Source organism: Orcinus orca, chromosome 19 (genome assembly GCF_937001465.1).
Source record: "Orcinus orca chromosome 19, mOrcOrc1.1, whole genome shotgun sequence".
Taxonomy (NCBI): Eukaryota; Metazoa; Chordata; class Mammalia; order Artiodactyla; family Delphinidae; genus Orcinus; species Orcinus orca.
In genome coordinates this window covers 6,516,550-6,538,980 of record NC_064577.1, presented here as the reverse complement: position 1 = coordinate 6,538,980, position 22,431 = coordinate 6,516,550, and the positions used below count along the sequence as shown (strand labels likewise).

Sequence of the window (22,431 nt, the reverse complement as noted above, 5' to 3'; positions counted from 1 at the left end):
TTCAAGCCTGGGGCAAAGATGTAGGTTTCACTGCATCTTGAGAAGCCCAGACAGTGGAAGGTAAGGGTCTGCATGCACAGGGGCTGCAGTGATGTACTGAACTGCTCAGTCCCTACAGCTGGGAAAGGCCTGCTACACACAGCCAGAGAGACCTATAAGCAGACAGCTGACATCTACAAGCTGGTGTGACAACGAGCCCCTAAGAGGGAAAACTGCTGGGCCATCTACTGCCACCTGTATGTACCTGCTTTAGGGTCTCTAACAGCCTGACCTACCAGAGGGCTAACTGAACACATTTTTGGACAGGCCAAGACCAGGTATGCTTCTGGAAGAAAATGCTAGAGGGAGTACTTGGAGCAAATGACAAATGAATCAACTGAAATTTCAAGATCTGAGAAGGCAAAGAAGAAACAAAAGTGTGTAGGGAGATATATAAAAGGATAAGCATTGTTTGGAATAGTGAAAGACAAATGAAAAAATACTCCCCACCATCACCCCCTCCCCGCAAAACCTGGTAACAACACTGGAATGGTTTAGTAGATTATGGTATACCTATACTATGAAATAATATTTGCTTATTAAAAGAATGAATCAGAATTATTTCCATTAACCTGGAGGGATGTTTATGATATACTGAATGATTTAAGTGAGCCACAGAATGTGTATAGTATTAGTCCTTTTTTAAGAAACACTCAAAACATCTTTGTGTATGTTTGTATGACAGTGAGAAAGCTATCAGAAAGATACATAACTGTCAGCTAATACAAGTTACTTCGGGGGGTAGGAATGGCGGGGCACCACCAGGAGACAAACTTTTTCTTTATACATTTTAGAATTATTTAAATTATTATAGTAAGAACATTGTACTTTTATAATACATAAACATCTAATAAAGAAAATCAAAAAGAAAATTAGAGGAATTCCACCTGAGTGATTAAGAAATGTTAATAACATTACTAGCACCAAATCCCCTACTGTTATTCACCTCAGTACCATTATGAGTCAAGTAATGATTTATAAAGGTTTTCCCAGATCCTAGAAAATCTAAAGAATTGAAGGGATCAGGTATATCGGAAGACAGAATGAACATTTGTGGAAATTTGTAAAAGGAGTTGTCAGACCCCTAAATTACCTGTTCCAAACCATGCAGGCAGGTGACTGCCCTCAGTTCAGCAGAAAATCTAACCAAGAAGAGACCTACAGATACTGACATTTTAAAGCCCCCAATGAAACAGCCAGGCCCCTTCCTGATCACCCATGGTGAAGCCTCCCACTCAACAAATCCTACCACCCACGCACACAGAATGAGCGTCCAATCACTAGATTTGGAGCCTCACCCTTAAATATGAACAAAGAGCCAAGGTTCACCAGACATTTGAGGAGAGCCTCTAACATAAAACGCAGAGATCCAAACAAACCAACCAGCAAACAGAAGAGTGATTCTGAGGAAACAGAGGCAATAAAGGAGGCTCATGAAACTCTAAAATCTAATTATATTTAATGCCCTCCGAGATAAAGTATCACATCCATGAAACATACAAACATAAACGTGTGTGTGTGTCTATCCCTTTAGAGAGCTCGTGTAAATTACAAAAAGGAGAGTGGAAATAAAAACATAACAGAAGCGTTAGAAGGAAAAATTGAGTAAACTTCCCAGAAAGTAGGAAAAAAAAAAAAAGCAAGACAGAGAAAAGGTAAGAAAGGATCAAGAAAAGGTAGGGAAGTAAGAGGTACAAACTATTAGGTATAAAATAAGCTACAAGGATATATTGCCCAACACAGGGAATATAGCCAATATTTTATAATAACTAATAAATGGAGTAAAAACCTTTAAAAATTGTGAATCACTATATTGTACATGCATATCTTATAGAGTATTGTATAGCAACTATACTTCAATAAAAAAATAAGAAAAAAGGGGGGGACACTTCCCTGGCGGTCCAGTGGTTAAGACTCCGCGCTGCCACTGCAGGAGGTGCAGGTTCGGTCCCTTGTCAGGGAGCTAAGATCCCACATGCCACATGACGCGGCCTTACAAAAATAAAAAGGAACTAGGAAAAATGCATGTTGTGGTTCCACCATTCAGGGGTTGGTTACAGTAGGGCAGCTCCCTAGACCATCATGGACTTCCACTGCCCAAGATTATCCTTGGTCAAGAATAGGAACCCCATTTCCAGTGTCCATAACCAGTGTTCTACAAGCAACCACCCTTCCCTTTACAGGGATTAACACTTACCCATATGGCCCTCTCACAACTTACTGATTTAAGTCATGGACAAGTTAGGTGATGGCACATACTAACCTGCTATGGTTAATATCATTCCACTTTTTCTAAATGCCCAATTACACATGTGTCTGCCTATATCTATGAATATGTTCATATTTTTATTATTTTTACACAGATACAAAGAGAGACATAGAGAAAAATATGGAAGAATACATACCAATTATTAACCAATCTAGTGGCTGTATTTTAGGTGAATTCTTTTTTTCCCATTTTATTTAGGTATACTTGACAAATATAAAGTGTATATTAAAAAGAAAAAAGGATCAAGAAGAACGAGGGAAGAAAATGATAAACATAAGAAAATTTCTCAGATCTGAAGATAAGTTTCCAGACTGTAAGAGCCCACCAAATGCCTAATTCAATGGACTAAAAAAGATGCATGTCAAGCTCATATGGTGAGATTAAAAACAAACAAAAACATAAGGGAAAAGGGATGATCTTAAAAGCTTCCAGAGGAAAAAAAAATGCTTAACAAATATAAAGGACCAGAAATTTTAATTGGCATTGGACTTAAAAAGCAGCACTGGAAACAATGCTTTCAAAAATTTCAAAATTATTTTCAATCTAGAATTCTATATCTTAGCTAAACAATGAATCAAGAATATGGGTAGAATAAAGACTTTTTTTGATGTGTAAAGTCCAAAAATTTTACCTCCTATTCTTTCTGAGGAAGCTACTAAAGAACATGGTCCAACATAATGAGGGAATAAACTAAGACAGTTGAAGACTTTTATTTTTTAGAAATAAGTGATCCAATAGAGGAGGTCATTTTAGGATAATGGTGAAATGACATCCCAGGACCAGTACAGTGAATGCACCAGGTCTAGAGCAAAACCAGTCAAGATTAGAGCAGAAAGAGGCGGGCAATGTCAACTTTATAGCACATTGAATTTTAGATCCAAAAAGTAAAAAGATCACAAGAATAAGAGTCAAACTAACAACATCCTTTGCACCATTAGTTCTTATTCATAATTTTTCAGGTTAAGTGTATATCTATGATAGAATACAATACATTTAAAATTGGTTGTTTTATAATAAATTTACTTTACCAGGTATTTTTAAATAGGTATTATGGCCTTGTAAAAAGTTACAATTCAAACCTGGGCTGAGATATCTGAGGCCAATCTCTGAATCATATATGCCTCTGTTTTCTTAAACTGGGACTATCACCATCTCCTATGCACTCTGACTCAGAAGCAGATAGGGAAAATTAAAAAATAATTTCCGCAAAGCACTTTGTGTTCCTTGGAGAACGGATATTATCATCATACATTATGTTATTATCTTGTTGAATATGCATGATTTCCAGTACCACACCAAGTATATCTAGATATACTTTCCCATCTTATTCCATCATCTGGAGTCAAGCTGAGTGAATCTAGGCTGTTGTTATTTCAAGGGTCAAATATGCAGAGGCAAAACATAAGCTCCAAATAATATATAATGCTTTTAAAATGATAAATTATTGATGTGTTTACTGGAACTTCAACTTTCTCACACGTTCTGTGAACTAAACTCAGACACTTATTTTTTCAACAACAGACAATACTAGTTATACATTTAAAGCTTAAGAATACATTTACAAATATTAAAAATATTCGTTCTTTTCAATAAACTGGTGTCAGCTTATATTCATTTGTGTACATATTCTAAAAATACAGCTCTAAAAGGAAAAGGTAAAATTTTACATGTAAATATGTAAAAATAATTATTTGACACTTTAATTTTATATTATCCATAAGTAATCATAACTAGCTTTATATTCAATAAAATTTCACTTGTGATACCTATCATATTTTGAAACAAAGTGAAATAGTGAAATAAAAGGCCTTCTAATTACATGTTTTTTTGCTTTTTAACTAGCAAAATAATAATATCAGTGACTTGATAGTTCTCAAATGTTCCTATCCTATGAGGTACTCCAAATTTTTATACTCATATCACCTGCCCTTAAAAAGGCCAGCTTGGAATCGAAAAGCTTAAGGCAGCCTGGTGCTAGAAGATAAGGTATAAAGGAAGAAATAAAAGGATGAAAAAAAAGGAAAAGGGTTATAAGGAAACCTTAAGTAAAGAATCCTTTGCAAAATGTGACCCAACTTTATGTGCTGATGAAAGGTAAGGAGTCACAAGGGAGATATTTCAGTTGATAATTAGGCAATTTTGTGAAAACGTTGGTCAGATGGAAGACCCAGTGCATGCAATTCAAACAAAATTCCAAGATGTGATAACTGCGTATTATTATAAAAGATAATTTATTAAGATTATTAAATAATGATAGGATCCATTTAATAAAATAAGAATCCATGAGGCCATTTCAACATAAATATTTAGGATATGAACACTGAAATATTTAGAGGTTAAGAGGCAACATGTCTGCAACTTATTTTCAAGTAGTTCAGAAAAAAAATTGCAAAAAAGCAAATGTGGCAAAATGATAACATTTGGGGCATCTCGGTAAAAGGTATAAGGGAATTCTTTGTACCATTGGAACTTTTCTGAAATCCGAAATGAAAGCAAAATAAAAAGTTAAAAAAATATATAAATAATAGAGCTGCCATTTTCAAATTACCTAGTATCAGCCAGGCATTGTATTAGGCATTTTACTCATATTATCTTTAATTTTCAAAACAATCTTCTAGAGTAGGTATTATCATCAATCCCATGTTTTTAAACACATAAGAAAATGAAGAAACTTATCCAAGACACAGATCTAATTAAGTAGCACAGCCAGGTTTCAAACCAAATAACACTCCAAAGCTTGTCCTCTTTCTGTAAGGTAGTAAATATAGTAGTGGTTTAGATAGAGCTCTTATTCTACAGTTAGAGACTCAGATTTGAGGATTTGAATCCTCAATACTATTTGTTAGTCATGTGACCATGGGCAAATTACTTACCTTAACTTCTTTTTTGTTTTGGAGATAGTATCTAGTGATCAGTGCCTATCTCATGAGTTATTGAGGAGATTAAATAACATACAGCATGTAGAACACTTGAACACAATACCAAAGCCTATGGTAAGAATACAAATGTTTGTTGTTTTTCCCATGTACTTCGTTCTACCTTTCCTGAAAAACAGTGCTGTAGACATTGCTGAATTTTAAAGAACGGAGACCGTTCCTAGTTAACTTACTTTTTTACTGTCTTAAAATAGGTACTTAAAAATTCACCAAACCTAGAGACTTAAGCAGTTCAAACCAACATATTTCCCTTACCTTAAGCAAGAAACTACTTTAATGTTATTACAGATAATAGTAATTACTACAGGTTTTCTATAGCTGCTGTAACAGAAACCAAGTCTACATAAATGGTATACATAAGACATTTAACAAATCACATGTTCAAGACTGTTTTCATTAAAAAATAAGAATAAAAAGACAGAGGCTGAAAATACCGAGTATGAATTAATCAGAAAAATTGACCTAGGTAAAACAGCTCAATTCTACTAATTCTGGAAACAAATGTTTTAGGCTTCAAATGTATTTTACAAGGGAAAGTCACAGTAAAAATACATTACCATGTAATGAAATTCTCATCTTTAAGGAAGATGAACTGACTTTAACTCTAGTTATAGAATTAACTTTATCTGTTCATTTATATGCAAACAAACAAAAACAAAACATTTTTCCTACCTTATTGTCTCTTCTATTAGACGATCTGAGCTGCAAATAAAAAGAAAATTCAAATTCTGGAATTATTAAACGCACATTTAAAACTTGCACTTAATTTTTCTACATTTTACAGATAGATTACATTTCCAACCATTTATGTAGAAAGAGCACCCAGACTTTTGAAAGCGTCTGGAGAAAATTCTGGACTCTGAAATTAATTAATCCACATATACAGTTTTCATCTTACTTTTATTTGTTGGCTTAAATCTGTTTCTTCCACAGAGATACTTGATTATTAAAGTCAGAACAGTTTTAATGACAGCACAAATAAATAGAACTACTTCTTTAGTTTAGATAGCTCCAAGTTGTCACCATTGTCTATTCAAAACTTAAGAATTACAACCAACTTGTTGAGACAGGATAGGCAAATATAGTTCTAATGCCTATAAGCAGTAATTATTCATATCTTAAAGTTCCTTCCTTTTTTGAAACACAAAATCAAATCTCAGCTTGCCACACTTTAGAATTCAAGAATCTGAATAGGGACTTCCTTGTGGCACACTGGTTAAGAATCCGCCTGCCAATGCAGGGGACACGGGTTTGATCCCTGGTCCGGAAAGATCTCACATGCCGCGGAGCAACTAAGCCCGTGCGCCACGACTACTGAGCCCGTGTTCCACAACTACTGAAACCAGTGCACCTAGAGCCCGTGCTCTGCAACAAGAGAAGCCACCACAAAGAGAAGCCTGCGCACCACAATGAAGAGCAGCCCCCACTTGCCGCAACTAGAGAAAGCCCGTGCACGGCAACAATGACCCAATGCAGCCAAAAATAAATAAATAAATAAAGGACCCTTCACTTGTTTTAAAAAAAAAGGAACCTGAATAAAGACACCAATGCACCTTTGATCCGTAAAATATTTGCCTTTATGCATCACACACTGGAAACAAAGAAACCCACCAAAAATCCATTTTAGGGAGGAATTTACAGGTAGCTAAATTGGGTAAAGGGGCAGCTTTATAGCAGAAAGTAGGAAAACAAACTCCCAGACATCTGTATCCATTTGGTAGAGTGCATGGAACACAGCAGGGACTCAAATACTTGTATGTTTTTTCCAACTACCTCTTTCCAAAAGGATTTCTAAGTTTATTGTATAAATTAATAAACTGAGGTTTTATTATAAGGTAGTGGACCAGGAAATCTAAGTTACTGTATGAATTAGGGAACAAAGATGAACTTTAAAAATGTCATAAATATCTTATATAAATGCTATGATTAAGAATTTCAAAAATTACAAAGACGGTGGAGGGATTAAGAGCCAGACTATGTGGCTTTCTGAATGGTAACTGTATCACCTATTAGCTGAATAAACTCCATTCATTAAAAGCATCCTGGATAGTGTGGATACAATTCAGCAACAAAGTGGCTCCATAAAGACAGCATAATCTAGTTAAAATTGAATTTAAAATTATATATAATATATAATCAAGTGGAATTATCCTTCTTAAACAAGTACTTCATAATAGCCCAGAGGCATTCCAAAGAGTCATCTAGAGTCTATATTAAGCAACAAGTTTCTGTTTCTTTCAAAACTGATTTAAACTGGCTGAAAACAATGAGCTAAATTTCATCACCAATTACTGTACCAAGGAATCACTAAAGCCACACTTAGATAATAATTCTGTTTAAAAAATAACTCATTTCCCTAAATACACAAACTGCAAATGACACAAATTTCAAGCACATATTTTAAAGTAGTTTTAACCAACAAAATGTAAGAACTTGGGAAAACCACTTAGGTAACACTAATTAGAATCTTCTTTTAAAAGAGTAGGTGAATAAGTAAATAATAAACGAGAAAGTAAATAATAAACAAGTAAGCAAGTAAGAAAACGAACAATCAAGTGCATAACGAATAAAATTTTAAAACTGATCCTTTTGTAAACTGCAAAAAAATCTGATGAGGTTGTCACCAACCAATGAGATAATTTACATCAAGCACTGTGGTGATACAGTGTTTCACTTACAGTTAACCAGAGACCTGTGTCTTATTTATTTCTATATAATATCTTCTAAGACATGTTAACAATACAGTTAAGCTGCAGTAGGATACAAAAAGCTGTTTAAGCGCTAACAAAGTGTTATTTTACAGATAACATTTGGAAAATACCGAAAAACAAAGATGAACGTAGAAATCATTTGTAACCACTCTTCCATTAACACTGATATTGTGGCATATTTGTTTCTTGTCTGGGTAGACCAAGGAGTAACTCTACTTGCTTTTTTCATGGTTTATTTAGCAGAGGAAAATTTTGTTTTATAATCCCATGAAGTTACCTAGAGACAAAAAAGTTAAGCACCTGACAGACTCTGCCCGTTTCAGTCAGGGAGAGAAAAAAGAGAAAGATAAAAGCTAAATTATTAGCAGTGAAATCAGAGAGCCACATTTTCTATTTTTAAAAAATCAGTAGACTTTTTAGAACAGTTTTAGGTTTGCAGAAATATTCAGCAAGAAGTACAGGGAGCACATATACCCATTCTCCCCCACCTATTATTAACATCTTTAGTGTGGTACATGTGTTACAACTGATGAACCAATACTGATACATTATTAACCAAAGTTCATAGTTTATATTAGGGTTTACTCTTTGCAGTTGTACAGGTCTATGGGTTTTACAAATGCATAATGTCATATATCCACCATTACAGTATCATACAGAATAGTTTCACAGCCCTAAATATCCCCTATTCTCCACTTATTCATTCTTCCTCCTCTTCCCACCCTGAACCCCTGACAACAGCTGATCTTTCTATTGTCTATAGTTTTGACCTTTCCTGAATGTCATGTAGCTGGAATTATACAGTATGAAGTCTTTCTAGACTGGCTTCTTTTATACATTTAAGGTTCCTCCATATCTTTTGGGGGCTTGATAGCTTGTTTCTTGTATCACTGAATAATATTCCATTGAATGGATGTACCTACAGGTTGCTTATCCATTTACTTATTGAAGGACATCTTGGTTGCTTCCAACTTCTGGCAATTATGAGTAAAGGTGCTATAAACATTCATGTGCAGGTTTTTATTTAGACATAGTTTCAATTCGTTTAGGTAAATACCTAGGAATGTGACTGCTAGACCATATAGTAAGATTATTTAGCTTTTTAAGAAAAACTGCCAAACTGGCTTCCAAAGTGGCTGTATCACGTTATATTCCCACCAGCAATGAGAATTCCTGTTGCTCCACATCCTTGCTAGCATTTGGTGGTGTCAATGTTTTGGATTTTAGCCATTCTAATAGGTACATGGTGGTATCCAGTTGTTTTAATTTGCAATTCCCTAATGACATATGATGTTGAGCACTTTTAATATGGTTCTTTGCCAGCTGCATACCTTCTCAGATGAAGTGTCTGTCAGACCTTTTGCCCACTTTTTAACTGTTGAGTTTTAAGAGTTCTTTGTATATTTTGGATAACAGTCCTTTATCAGATATGTGTTTTGCAAATATTTTTTTTCCAGTCTGTAGCTGTCTTACATTCCCTTGATAGTGTCTTTGGAAGAGCAGAGGTTTTTCATTTTAATGAAGTAGATCTTACCAACTTTTTCTTTCATGGATGGTGTTTTTGGCATTGTATCTAAAAACTCATTGCCAAGCCCAATGTTACCTAGATTTTCTCCTATGTTATAAAACTTCTATAAGTTCTGTATTTTACATTTAGGTCTATGATCTGTTTTGAGTTATTTTGGGGAAAGGTATAAGGTCAGTGTCTATATTCATTTTTTTGCATGTGGATGCCCAGTTGTTCTAACACCACTTATTCAAAAGACTATCCTTTCTCCACAGACTTGCCATTGCTCTTCTGTCAAAGATCGTTTGACTATATTTGTGTATCTATTTCTGGGCTCTCTATTCTGTTCCACTGATCTGCCTGTCTGTTCTTTCACCAATACCACACTGTTTTGATTACAAACAATATACAATAGGAAGTCAAGTTTAAATGGGGAGAGTTTTTGTTTCTCTTTTTCTCCTTCAAAGTATTTTAATAAACATTTTTGTGCAAAAAAAATATTTTTTAATGTCAACAAACTTGTTTAACTATAGCAGAAACAAAAAGCCTAAGAGAAAATGTGAGGAATCACAGTTTCCATTTGTTGTTCTTTAGATAAATGGTATACAAGGATTGAAATCCTAAAAACCTACCTGAATTATAAAGAGTATGAAATATTAAGGAAGCATTTTCTAATTTGTTTCTGAGACCTCTAAAAATTTAACTTGTATATCAATATAAACTAATCTGCTTATGTAAATAAAAATGGAAATATACTTTTCATTGTATGTATATGTTTTTCTCTCTCACATACTTATAACTCAGAAAACAGTTCTTTCATAAATATAATCATACAAATTCAATAGTATCAGCAATCATGACATTCATGAAACTATAAAGAATAAAATGGCTAGTTGCTTTCTCTTACACCCTAGAACCTGAGTTTTATTAGTCAAGGCTCAAGCACTTGACTATATGAACTCAGCTCATGGAGTTGTCATAAGGCTCAAAAGCGATAGTGTAAACAAAAGTACTGTGTAAACTGTATAAGCCTACAGATACATGGCTCATGTAGATCAAGGAACTTTCATGCCTCATAGTCTCTCTCTTGTTATGCAACCCCTTTCCTGATTTTCAACATAAATTGCTTTCATTTCAAAGTCCAGTTCAGAAGTCATATCCTTTGGGAAGCCTTTCCCATTCTACCTATACATCAGGCAGAACTAATACTTCTTTATACTATAATGTGTTTTCATAGCTCCTTGCTCTTCATCAATTCCTTTAAGATTATAACAAGCATTTAAGATATATCAGACATCATACTATGCACTGGAGGAAAAGTATTTTAAATGTGTAAAGCTTAGGAAGTTTTTCACATGTTATCTCACATATTTTAAAAAATATAATATTTGGGGGACTTCCCTGGTGGTCCAGTGGTTAAGACTTCACCTTCCAATGCAGGGGGTGCGGGTTTGATCTCTGGTCGGGGAGCTAAGATCCCACAGGCCTCGTGGCCAAAAAACCAAAACATAAAACAGAAGCAATATTGTAACAAATTCAATAAAGACTTTAAAAATGGTCCACATCAAAAAAAATCTTTAAAGAAAAATAATATTTTTAAGAGTATATGAGGGCTTCCCTGGTGGCACAGTGGTTGAGAGTCCACCTGTCGATGCAGAGGACACGAGTTCGTGCCCTGGTCCGGGAAGATCCCACATGCCGCGGAGCGGCTGGGCCCGTGAGCCATGGCTGCTGAGCCTGCGCGTCTGGAGCCTGTGCTCCGCAATGGGAGACGCCACAATAGTGAGAGGCCCAAGTACCGCAAAAAAAAAAAAAAAAAAAAAAAAAAGAAAGCTAATGTTAATCTTGAATGCCAAGAGTCTACTATATTGTTCCATTCACAGATGTTATAATCTGACCACTATTTAATTGACTTGTATGGTATTTATTAAATAATATATATAAACTATGTATACCAAAAACTTTTGGGAGAAAACCACTCCATCAAAAGGTCACTAAATTACGGTGATCATATATCTCATATTTCTCAAATATGGTCATGGTCTGTTAATACATTAGAAATGCATTTCATCAAGACTATTCTGGCATCAAAAGTATTTCAAATTTTATTTAAGAAAGGTAAATTGACAGTGCATATAAAAGGTTTCCTCCTTCAGTATTTTCTTTTCTTACTCTTATAATCCCCGTTATGTTCTGCCTTATACAGAAATGCCTCACAGTTTACAAAGCCTTTTTACATGCATTAGCTCAGCAACTCTGTGAAGTAGATACCGTAAGAATCATCTTGGAGAGGTAGTGCAGTATAGCAGAAACAACACAATCAGAGGACGTAGGTTTAAATCTCAGCTTTTACTAGGCATGTGACCTCAGGGAAATTTAACTAAAATCATGAAACAAACAAAAAGTGAAAAAAGGCTGGTGAATTTAAAAATTCAAGTCTAAACATAGCCTAAGACATAAGAAAAGTTGTCAGCAGATAAAACTAAGCCTCCACCTGAGAATTTTCTTTACTCATTCATGGACATATTTATACTGAAGTGTACAATTATAATACAAATATGTGTGCCATCTCAGATAACTCAATCATATCTGCTAAATAGTTAATGGATTGAAAACAAAACAAATTCTCAACTAAATAATGTAACTGATCCTGTTTAAGTGTAATTTGCTTTGTACAACAGTCCCATATTTGAAAAGTTATATGAAACAAATTCTTTAGATTTTTAGAGTGCTTTTAATTTTGTAAAATGCCTTAAATCTTAAGTCATTCTTCCTCAAAATCATCTAACATAAGGGAACAGCTACTATCCCATTTTAAAGATGGAAAAAACAGAGAAAGGCCAGGTCACTTGCTTTTCAGAGAAGTGAAAAGTCACTGGTCTTTCAATTCTCATTAGCATTACACCATGCTGGCTCCCTAATACAAGAAAAAATAAAGATTTAAAGAAGTAAATCACAGAGAAGGCAGTGTGATGTGGGACAAATATGGAAATAGGTTAGGAAATGTGGGTTTAGTAAGAGCTATACTATTAAATAGTTATGAGACCTTGTCCTCTCTGAATCTTGTTTCCTCATCTGTAAATAAGAGAGATGCTTGACAGACTTTTACTATATACCACGTAAAAATTTGATTTTTAAAAGGTATTTCATGGAGAATTCATTTTGCAAAGCACAAAAAATCACATCAATAATATCCCCTTCAGTTCTCAAAATCAGATTTCATATATACATAGCATTGGAACCAATACCTTGTACACAGTATGTATTCAATAAATATTTGAGGAATAAGTATATGAATGAAACAGATTTTCTACATTGGGGCACACATGTATATACACATATGTATATGAAACCAAAATTAATACATCTTCTACTTATATCCAGTTATTCAAACAAGTAAATATTAAGTGTTCATGATATAACAGGAACTGGGCACCCAACACACTGCCAAGAACTAGATGAACTAGGCCCTACCCTCAGGAAGCCTAAGAAAAGTCAGATAATTAAAAAAATAAACAAAAAGAACAAATTATTACAGATTCTCATAAATGCTATGAAGGAAACAAAAAAAAGTACTTTGTTAAATAACAATAAGGGAGAGTCTATTTCAGACAAGATAGTTAGAAAAGGCCTCTCTGAAGAGGTGACAAGTGAGCTTAGACCATAAAGATGTCAAGGAATAAGGTATATGAAAAGCTAAGAGAAGAGTATTTTAAGCAGATAAATCAAAATATAAGAACAAAGAAGCAAGAAAGGAAAAGCCTTGATATCTTTGGGAAAGGAATGAATAAAAACCAGTCAGGCTGGTACCTAATAAGTAGAGGGAGAGAGTGATACAGATGAAGGGATAGAAAGAGATAAAACATGTTGGTCATGTAGGGCATTATAGACCCATAAAAAGTTCATAATTCATTGGTAGGGGATGGAGGGAGGAATGAAATATTAAAGTAAAAGTCCACTTCAATAACTATCACTAGAAAAAAGGATTTTGCTTAACTATACTATTTCTACGTCTATGGCTTAGAGTATAGAAGAGAGTGTAGTAAACTCAAACTGAAGTGACTAAGTTGGCTGATAACTTCCCTGGAGCCCTGTATATGCCGCATTCTCTTTCTTCTGATAACGAACTTTCCAGTCCATTGGCCACAAGGATGGATGTGTGACAGGCTGGGCCAATCACAATCACCTATCACCCTCTGGCCCAGGAATAAATGAAACAGAGCCATAGTCTTACATCTACAAAAGAAACCGAATTTGTAATTTAAATATCTTGCCACAAAGAAAACTCTAGGCTAAGATGGATTCAATAGTAAATTCTATCAAATATTTAAGGAAGAAACAACACCAAGCCTGCACAAACTCTTTCAGCAAACAGAAAGAACTCATTTTAATGGTGCCAGTCTTACCCTTCCACTAAAACCAGGCAAAAACACGTCAAAGAAAAGAAATCTAAAGATATTCTTCATAAGCATAATGTAAAGATCTGATCAGTTCAACAGATTAAAATACATGAAAAAATTCAACCCCATTCAAGATAAAAACTTTTAGCAAGAGAGAGCCTAGAAGGATATGACACTTCGATAGCAATAAGCATATCTAGCACCCAGATCTTAGTTTTTGAACCACTCTCCAATAAGAGGAACCAAGGCTGCTTGGAGAAGTGGTTGGTTCTAGAGCCAAGGCAGGGAAAGTACAAGATGAGCCACAAACACTGTCGTGCCAGATAGTACAGGAAGTGCTCAAAAAAAGGATGGGGCATGTCAAATGACAGAAGCTAATCTGCAGGAGCTCCCAATGGCCAAAGGTGAAACAGTTTGAAGAACAAAATAATGATAGTGCTGGATTATAACCCAGAGTATAAAATAAGACTGAGCCTACCTGGTAATAAACAGTACCGTAAAGTACACAAAAGCACAACCACTTGTAGAGGATGCACGCACGTGACAATGTACATCAGACACGTGAACTAACTTACGTGACTGGACATGCGAACGCAGGTTCGCGTCTTTGAAAGTTCACAACTTGAAGGTTCGTATGTAGGGGACTTACTTATTGTTTCAGCACCATTTGTTGGAAATATTCTTTCCCCCATTGAATTATGCTGGCACCTTTTGTTGGGAATTAATTGACCACATGTTAGTTGGTTTTCTGAACCCTGTTCTGTTCCATTAACCTATATAGGTCCATCTTATGCCAGTAGCTTACTGTTTTTATTATTATAGCTTTAGAGTAAGTCTTGAGTTGAGATGTGCAAGTACTCTACCTTTGTTTGTATTTTCTAAATTTTTTGGCTCTTCCAGGTCTTTTGCATTTCCATATAAATTTTACAGTCAGATTGTAAAAAAATATGCTGGGAATTTAAATAAGATTACATTGAATCTATAGAACAATTTGGGGAGAATTGCCATCTTAACAGTAGGAAATCTTCCAATCCAGAAACATGGTATGTTTTCCACTTATTTAGGTCTCCTTTAATTTCTCTTAGCATTTTATGGTTTTCAGCATAAAGGTCTTGCACAAATTATATTCAGTTTACTTTAAAATATTTCCTATTTGGGGACGTATTATAAATGGAATTAAAAATTTTTAATTTTCTAATTGTTTTTGCTAGTATAGCAATAGAATTTATAATTATATATAACCTTTCATCCTGTGACCCTGCTCAATTTACTTACTAATTTAATAGCTTCTAGGTAAATCCTTTGGGATTTTCTATTTATGTAATCTTGTTATCTGACAAAAATAGTTTTATTTCTTCCTTTCCAATCTGTACTCCTTTTATCCCTTTCCTCCCTTATTGCACTTGCTACGACCTCCAATACAATGCTGTAAAATGTGGTTAGTGCCAACTTTCTTGCCTTGTTTTATATTTTAGAGAGAAAGCATTCATCCTTAAGTCTGATATTAACAGTTTTTGTACATGCCTTTAATCAGGTTGAGGAAGAAACTTTTCCTTCCTATTTTGCTTATGGTTGTTTTTCTGTTGGTTGGTTTTTTTAGCTTTTTAGTTTGAAATAATTTTAGACTTACAGAAAAATTGCAAAAAATAGTACAGAGGATTCTCGTATACCCTTCACTCTGCTTTCCTAATGTTAATGTCTTACATAACCCTAGTACAGTTATCAAAATCAGTGAATTTAACATTAGTACAAGAATATTAACTAAACTACAGACTTTATTCACCAATTTTTCTACTAACGTCCTTTTTAACATCTTTATTGGAGTATAATTGCTTTACAATGGTGTGTTAGTTTCTGCTTTATAACAAAGTGAATCAGCTATACATATATATATATCCCCATATCTCTTCCCTCTTGCGTCTCCCTTCCTCCCACCCTCCTCCCTATCCCACCCCTCTAGGTGGTCACAAAGCACTGAGCTGATCTCCCTGTGCTATGCGGCTGCTTCCCACTAGCTAGCTATTTTACGTTTGGTAGTGTATATATATGTCCATGCCACTCTCTTACTTTATCCCAGCTTACCCTTCCCCCTCCCCGTATCCTCAGGTCCAATCTCTAGTAGGTCTGCATCTTTATTCCTATCTTGCCCCTAGGTTCTTCTGATCATTTTTTTTCTTTCGTTTTTTTTTTTTACTTTTTAGATTCCATATATATGTGTCAGCATAACGTCCCTTTTTATGATCCAATTCAAGATCCTATATTGCATTTAGTTGTCATGTCTCCTAAGTCTCCTTCAGTCTGTGACAAAATGGCCTAACCTTAATTTGTCATGAGAAATATCAGACAAACCCAAGTTGAGGGACATTCTACAAAAATAACTGACTAGTATTTTAAAGTGTTATGGTCATGACCTTATGCAGTTTTAGCAAGAATACCATACAGTGATGTCAGGCCCTTGAAGCATCATGTCAGGCTGTATATCATGTCAATATGTCTTATTACTGATGTTAACCTAGACTGCTTAGTTAAGGTGGTGTCTGCCAGGTTTCTCCACTGTAAAATTACTATATTTCCTATTGTAATTAATTAACGTAGGGGAAGATGCTTTGAGAATATGCAGGTACCCTGTTTCTCCTCAAAATTCCCACTAATTTTAGCATCCATTTAGTGAATCTTTCTTTCCCATTATTACTGTGCTGTTCACCTACTGATTTTCTATTTCTATCAGTCCTTGTACATTTATTTTTTTATTTTTATTTATTTATTTTTTTTTGCGGTACGCGGGCTTCTCACTGTTGTGGCCTCTCCCGTTGCGGAGCACAGGCTTACAGATGCGCAGGCTCAGCGGCCATGACTCACGGGCCCAGCCGCTCCGCGGCATGTGGGATCTTCCCGGACCGGGGCACGAACCCATGTCCCCTACATCAGTAGGCGGACTCTCAACCACTGCGCCACCAGGGAAGCCCCTTATACATTTATTAATTGGAATTCTATAAGAAAGAATATTAGGAGCTTTAATATTCATATTCATAGCAGCTTTATTTGTAACAGCCCCAAATTGAAAACAACCCAAATATCCATCAATGGGTTAATGGATAAACAAATTGTGGTATAGCATCATAAAATGGAAAGTACTCAGTTATAGAAAGGAACTGACTACTGATATAAAAAACATATAGGGGCTTCCCTGGTGGCACAGTGGTTGAGAGTCCGCCTGCCGATGCAGGGGACACGGGTTCATGCCCCGGTCCAGGAAGATTCCACATGCCGCGGAGCGGCTGGGCCCGTGAGCCATGGCCGCTGGGCCTGCACATCCGGAGCCTGTGCTCCGCAATGGGAGAGGTCACAACAGTGAGAGCCCACGTACCACAAAAACAAAACAAAACAAAACATATAGATGAATCTCAGAAACACTACGGCCTCTCAGTTCATCCCTCCACTGTTTTCTCTTGCTCCCCATGAGGCTGCCCTTTCAGGGGCATGAGTAAGGCCTGTAATCTGGGAGAGGGTTTGTAGACAGGCAATAAATGAATGATATTTCTAATATATCTACATTGATCATTTATCAGGAATGATACAGATTTTTTTTTAAAAAAAGATATGATCATAAGGTTCAAGTTTCATCTTTTCCCAAAACCTTTTCTTATGTCGACTTTAGTGAATACCTACTCATCCTTCAAGACTCAAATCAAATGCTTTATTTCTATAAAGCCCTTTCAGAAGCTTTAGAGTTAATCATTCCCTTTAATGTGATACTATAGTGGTATGCACAAACGTCTCCATACATTAAACTTAATTACAATGCACTGTAATTACCTGTTAACATTTCTCTTCTGCCCCCCAACTCCCATCCTAGGGGAGCTCATTAGAAACAGGGCAGAACGTCACTAGGCTTTATCTCTTCTCTATCTCCAACACCCAGTACAATGCTTTCCACATTGTAGATGCTCAACAAATGCTTGGTAAAACAATGAAAACTGAATATATATATACCACATCTTCTTCAACCATTCATCTATTGATGGGCACTTAGGTTGTTGCTGTATCTGACTTATTGTAAATAATACTGCAATAAACAGAGGGGTGCATCTATCTTTTTGAATTAGTGTTTTCATATTCTTTGGATAAATACCCAGAAATGGAATAGCAGGATCATATGGTAGTTCTACTCTTAATTTTTTGAGTAATCTCCATTCTGTTTTCCATAGAGGCTGTACCAATTTACATTCCCACCAACAGTGTATGAGGGTTCCCTCTTCTACATACTCTTACCAACATTTGATATTTCTTGCCTTTTTTATAATAGCGATTCTAATAGGTATGAGGTAATATCTCAATGGATAAAGAAGATGTGGTAAATATATATACAATGGAATACTATTCAGCCATAAAAAAGATTAAATATTGCCATTTGTGACAACATGGGTGGACTTTGAGGGTATTATGCTAAGTGAAATAAGTCAGATGGAGAAAGACAAATACCATAAGATTTCACTCATATGTGGAATATAAAAAATGCAAACAACAATAAAAAACCAAAATAAATGAACAAACCAAACAAAACCAAATACATAGATACAGAGAACAGAGTAGAGGTTACCATAAGCGAAGGGAAGGGGAAGGTAAAATGGGTAAAGGGGATCAACTGTGTGGTGGCAAATGCGAACTAAATTTTTGGTGGTAAGCAAGCTGTAGCATATACAGAAGTAGAAATATAATGCTGTACACACAAAACTTCATTATATAATGTTATAGACCAATGTTACCTCAATAAACAACAGTAACAACAAAAACTGATACAAAAAATTATATGTACATTCAGATAAATGCAAAGAAACAGATGGAATGCAACTGGAATTTGAAAACTCCTATCTAGAAATGAAGCTTAGGAATAAATAAACCACTTATTATACTAATGAAAATCCAATGAGCAATAAATGAAGGGAATGATTTAAAAACACACTCTGAGCTTTAATAGATAATCAGGGTTAGCTGATAGTTATTTATTCCTACATACCATTTTGGCATTGAAGGGCCCCAGAGGGCTGGAGTCTCTGTCACCTAACTCTAGGTACACAATTCTAGTTACTAGTCTACTTTTCTGTTCTAATACTGCTACGGGCAAGAATGGCTCAATGTAATTTGAGAACTGGTCTACTACATGTCAGACACTGTACTAGGCAAAACCTTTACACATTATCTCTAATTTTAAGTGTTTTAACACTGTGCAAAGTAAGAATTCAATTTTCCCCATTTAAGACAGTAGAGAGTCAGAGGGTTTAAGGCCCTTGCCCCCAAATTTACAGTTCACACCAGGATTTAAACTCAGATCTGTTTGGCTTCAAAACCCATTCCCTATCTATTATACCAATTTAAGGAATAAATCCATTAAGGTATCTTAGTCAAGATAACAGTGGCGAGTTAATAAAGAGGAAAAACTAAAATGTCTATTTATATGTTCTTACGATGTGATCCAACTAAATGAAATGATAATTTAGAAACCGACATATTATGTAATATTTTAAATATTTTGACTACTTTGAAATACTGCCAAAGGTCTGTTTAAAATGTCAAGAATTTTTAAGGTGATGTGCTCAATATAACCAGTCTGCAATTCCAGTTGTAATCATGCCATTCCCACAAATCAGAGTACTTCCATGAAAACAAACAGAGCCTCTAAGTATGGATGAAAGTCCTCAGCTTACCTTCTTAGCTGGGTCTATATAACTTCAGAATTTGTTCCTCTTTCTTCAACTCTCTCATTAATTTTATTATTCTTGGCAATATAAAAATCTCACCAGTTGGGCTTCCCTGGTGGTGCAGTGGTTGAGAGTTCACCTGCCGATGCAGGGGACATGGGTTCGTGCCCCGGTCCAGGAGGATCCCACATGCCGCGGAGTGGCTGGGCCCGTGAGCCATGGCCACTGAGCCTGCGCGTCCGGAGCCTGTGCTCCACAACGGGAGAGGCCACAACAGTGAGAGCCCCGCGTACCGCAAAAAAAAAAAAAAAAAATCTCACCAGTTGCTTTTCCTATAAATTTTTGAATGAAAATTTCAATTTCTTTCAATTTCTCTTTGCTAGGTCTTCTTTATAGCTGCCATCTCTGGGGAGGAGGAATTGTTGTTATGATGCATGTCAACGACAAATAACTGGGCTAATGTGAGAGGGTAGACGACAAATAAGTTTCACTTGGTGGATTAGCTCTAATTAATTTCTGCCTGGAGAACACTATGTAAAGGATTCTGAGGCTACATCAGAAGGCAGCCAGGAAGGAAACAAAGAGTAGTAAGAAAGGCAAGTGGAGAACCAGTAAATTTCAGTGTTACAGTGGCCTAGGTTTTCAAGGAGGGAAGAGATTAAGAGTATCAAGTGAGGCAGAGCAGTCAAACAATATTAGATTTGGCCTTCAGGAGCTCATTGATGTCCCCAGTGACAACATGCTCAGTAGACTGTGAGGGAAGAAGTCAATAGGCTAAGGAGGAAATGAGTACTGACACAGAGACAGCAAGTGTATCCATAAACTAGAGAGACAGAGCCAGTATAGAAGATGACTGAAGAGTAAAATAGCTGAGGTAGCAGGTAAGGACAGAGATAGAAGCCAGACGGATGTATTAGCCTTCCCAGGAAAAAAACTAGTCCTCTAAAAACTACAGGAAAGGGGTAAAGAAGGGTATTCCTGTATGTGAATTTGTACTAAGGAGAAAGAACCTTAAAAATTCAATGAAGTAGGAGCTAAGGACCTCTCTTTTGGCCACGCTGTGGCATGTGGGATCTTAGTTCTCTGACCAGGGATCGAACCCGTGCCCCCTGCATTGGAAGCGCAGAGTCCTAACCACTGGACCACCAGGGAAGTCCTGGTAAATTTCTTGAAAAGAATGAGAGAGACAAGTAAACTGGATCAAGCAAGCAAAAGGTACTGGGCAATGCTGAATACTCAGACGAGGTTGGAAATAATGAATCTAAATTTTTAGATTGGGTGCTTTCTCTTTAACCCTTAAATAGAGGTGCTTTTGGGTATATTGGGTGCTTTCTCTTTAACCCTTAAATAGAGGAGTAGAACAGTAGACTGTGGATCGGGTTGGCATTTTACTAGGGTACAGAAAAAGACAGGAGCACAGAAAAGGCCAAATGTTGGGAATATTTCAGTTGATCAACTATGAGATCCAAGCTAGCGAGGGTAGGAGAGGTTAAAGGTAAGAAGAAAAATATAAAAGAGAAGCTAGTGAAGCTGCAGATAGTCTTGGAAGAATAAACTGTGTTGGTCAGAGTGAAATGTTAGAGTTGAAGATTTTTGAAGTGATAGAATCACAGATGAGAAGATGGAGGCAGGAGCCTTGGTAAAAGGTGGCTAATTTTCACGTGGAGGTGATGATCACTGGCAGTAAAGAAGTCCAGCAAGAGGCTAGGCTCGTTCTATTTGTGTATACTTATGTCCTAATCCAAGTTTCTCACCACTACTCTGAAATTTGTCAACTTCATTAAGGTAAATGTGGAAGACATGTTTTATTCAAAATGACAAAATTCTTCTAAAGAAAAAGCTGTAAAAACAGCAATAATACAATCAGCCCCACACCCTTTAAACTAACTCAGATACTCCTTTCAAAAAGGAAAATATAAGGGAGCAATGAAAGAGAACAAACATATAAAGGAAATTAATCTAAACAGCAACCAAAGAGCCCACAGGAATGCATCCACAGTACAGCAAAACACAAACAGCTACAAGCTTGACACTCATTCAAAGCCAGCATTTTCTTCTGACATACTGAGACTCAGGGAAAGGCAAGTTAAAAAAAAAAAAAGCTAGGGACTTCCCTGGTGGCGCAGTGGATAAGAATTCGCCTGCCAATGCAGGGGACACGTTAGATCCCTGGTCAGGGAAGATCCCACATGCCGCGGAGCAACTAAACCCGTGTGCCACAACTACTGAGCCTGCGCTCTAGAGCCCACGAGCAAGAACTACTGAGCCCGTGAGCCACAACTACTGAAGCCTGAGCACGTAGAGCCCGTGCTCTCCAACAAAAGAAGCCACTGCAATGAGAAGCCAGCGCACCGCAATGAAGAGTAGTCCCCACTCGCTGCCAACTAGAGAAAGCCCACGTGCAGCAACAAAGACCCAATGCAGCCAAGAATAAATAAAATTAAATCTTAAAAAAAACAATGAAAGCTAGCTTATCCACCAAATAGGAAGAGAAATGACTATCTTCTCTAAGATAAACTGCTATAAGATAACAACATTTATTTTTAGACAAAAAGAATATTAAGAAGAGCTTTAAAAGCAATTCATTACCAAGTCAGTTTTTTTTAATAAAGTTTACCATTCATTTATAAAAACTGCTTTACTCTTTTTCAAGACAAAAATATGGATTTTTTTTTTTTTTTTTTTCCTGTTACGTGGGCCTCTCACTGTTGTGGTCTCTCCCGTTGTGGAGCACAGGCTCCGGACGCACAGGCTCAGCAGCCATGGCTCACGGGCCTAGCCGCTCCGTGGCATGTGGGATCTTCCCGGACTGGGGCACGAACCCGCATCCCCTGCATCGGCAGGCGGACTCTCAACCACTGCGCCACCAG

General features: G+C 36.2%; 1 protein-coding gene across 2 annotated transcripts in view; it reads right to left on the bottom strand.

Annotated features, from left to right (window-relative positions):
- GOSR1 (golgi SNAP receptor complex member 1) overlaps positions 1–22,431 on the bottom strand; it is a 50,019-nt gene that overhangs the window by 8,487 nt on the left and 19,101 nt on the right. For both annotated transcript variants that reach the window (XM_004267091.4, XM_012532015.3), the window contains exon 7: positions 5,917–5,946. In XM_004267091.4, the coding sequence (XP_004267139.1) occupies positions 5,917–5,946 (30 nt within the window). The remainder of the gene's footprint in view (positions 1–5,916; positions 5,947–22,431) is intronic.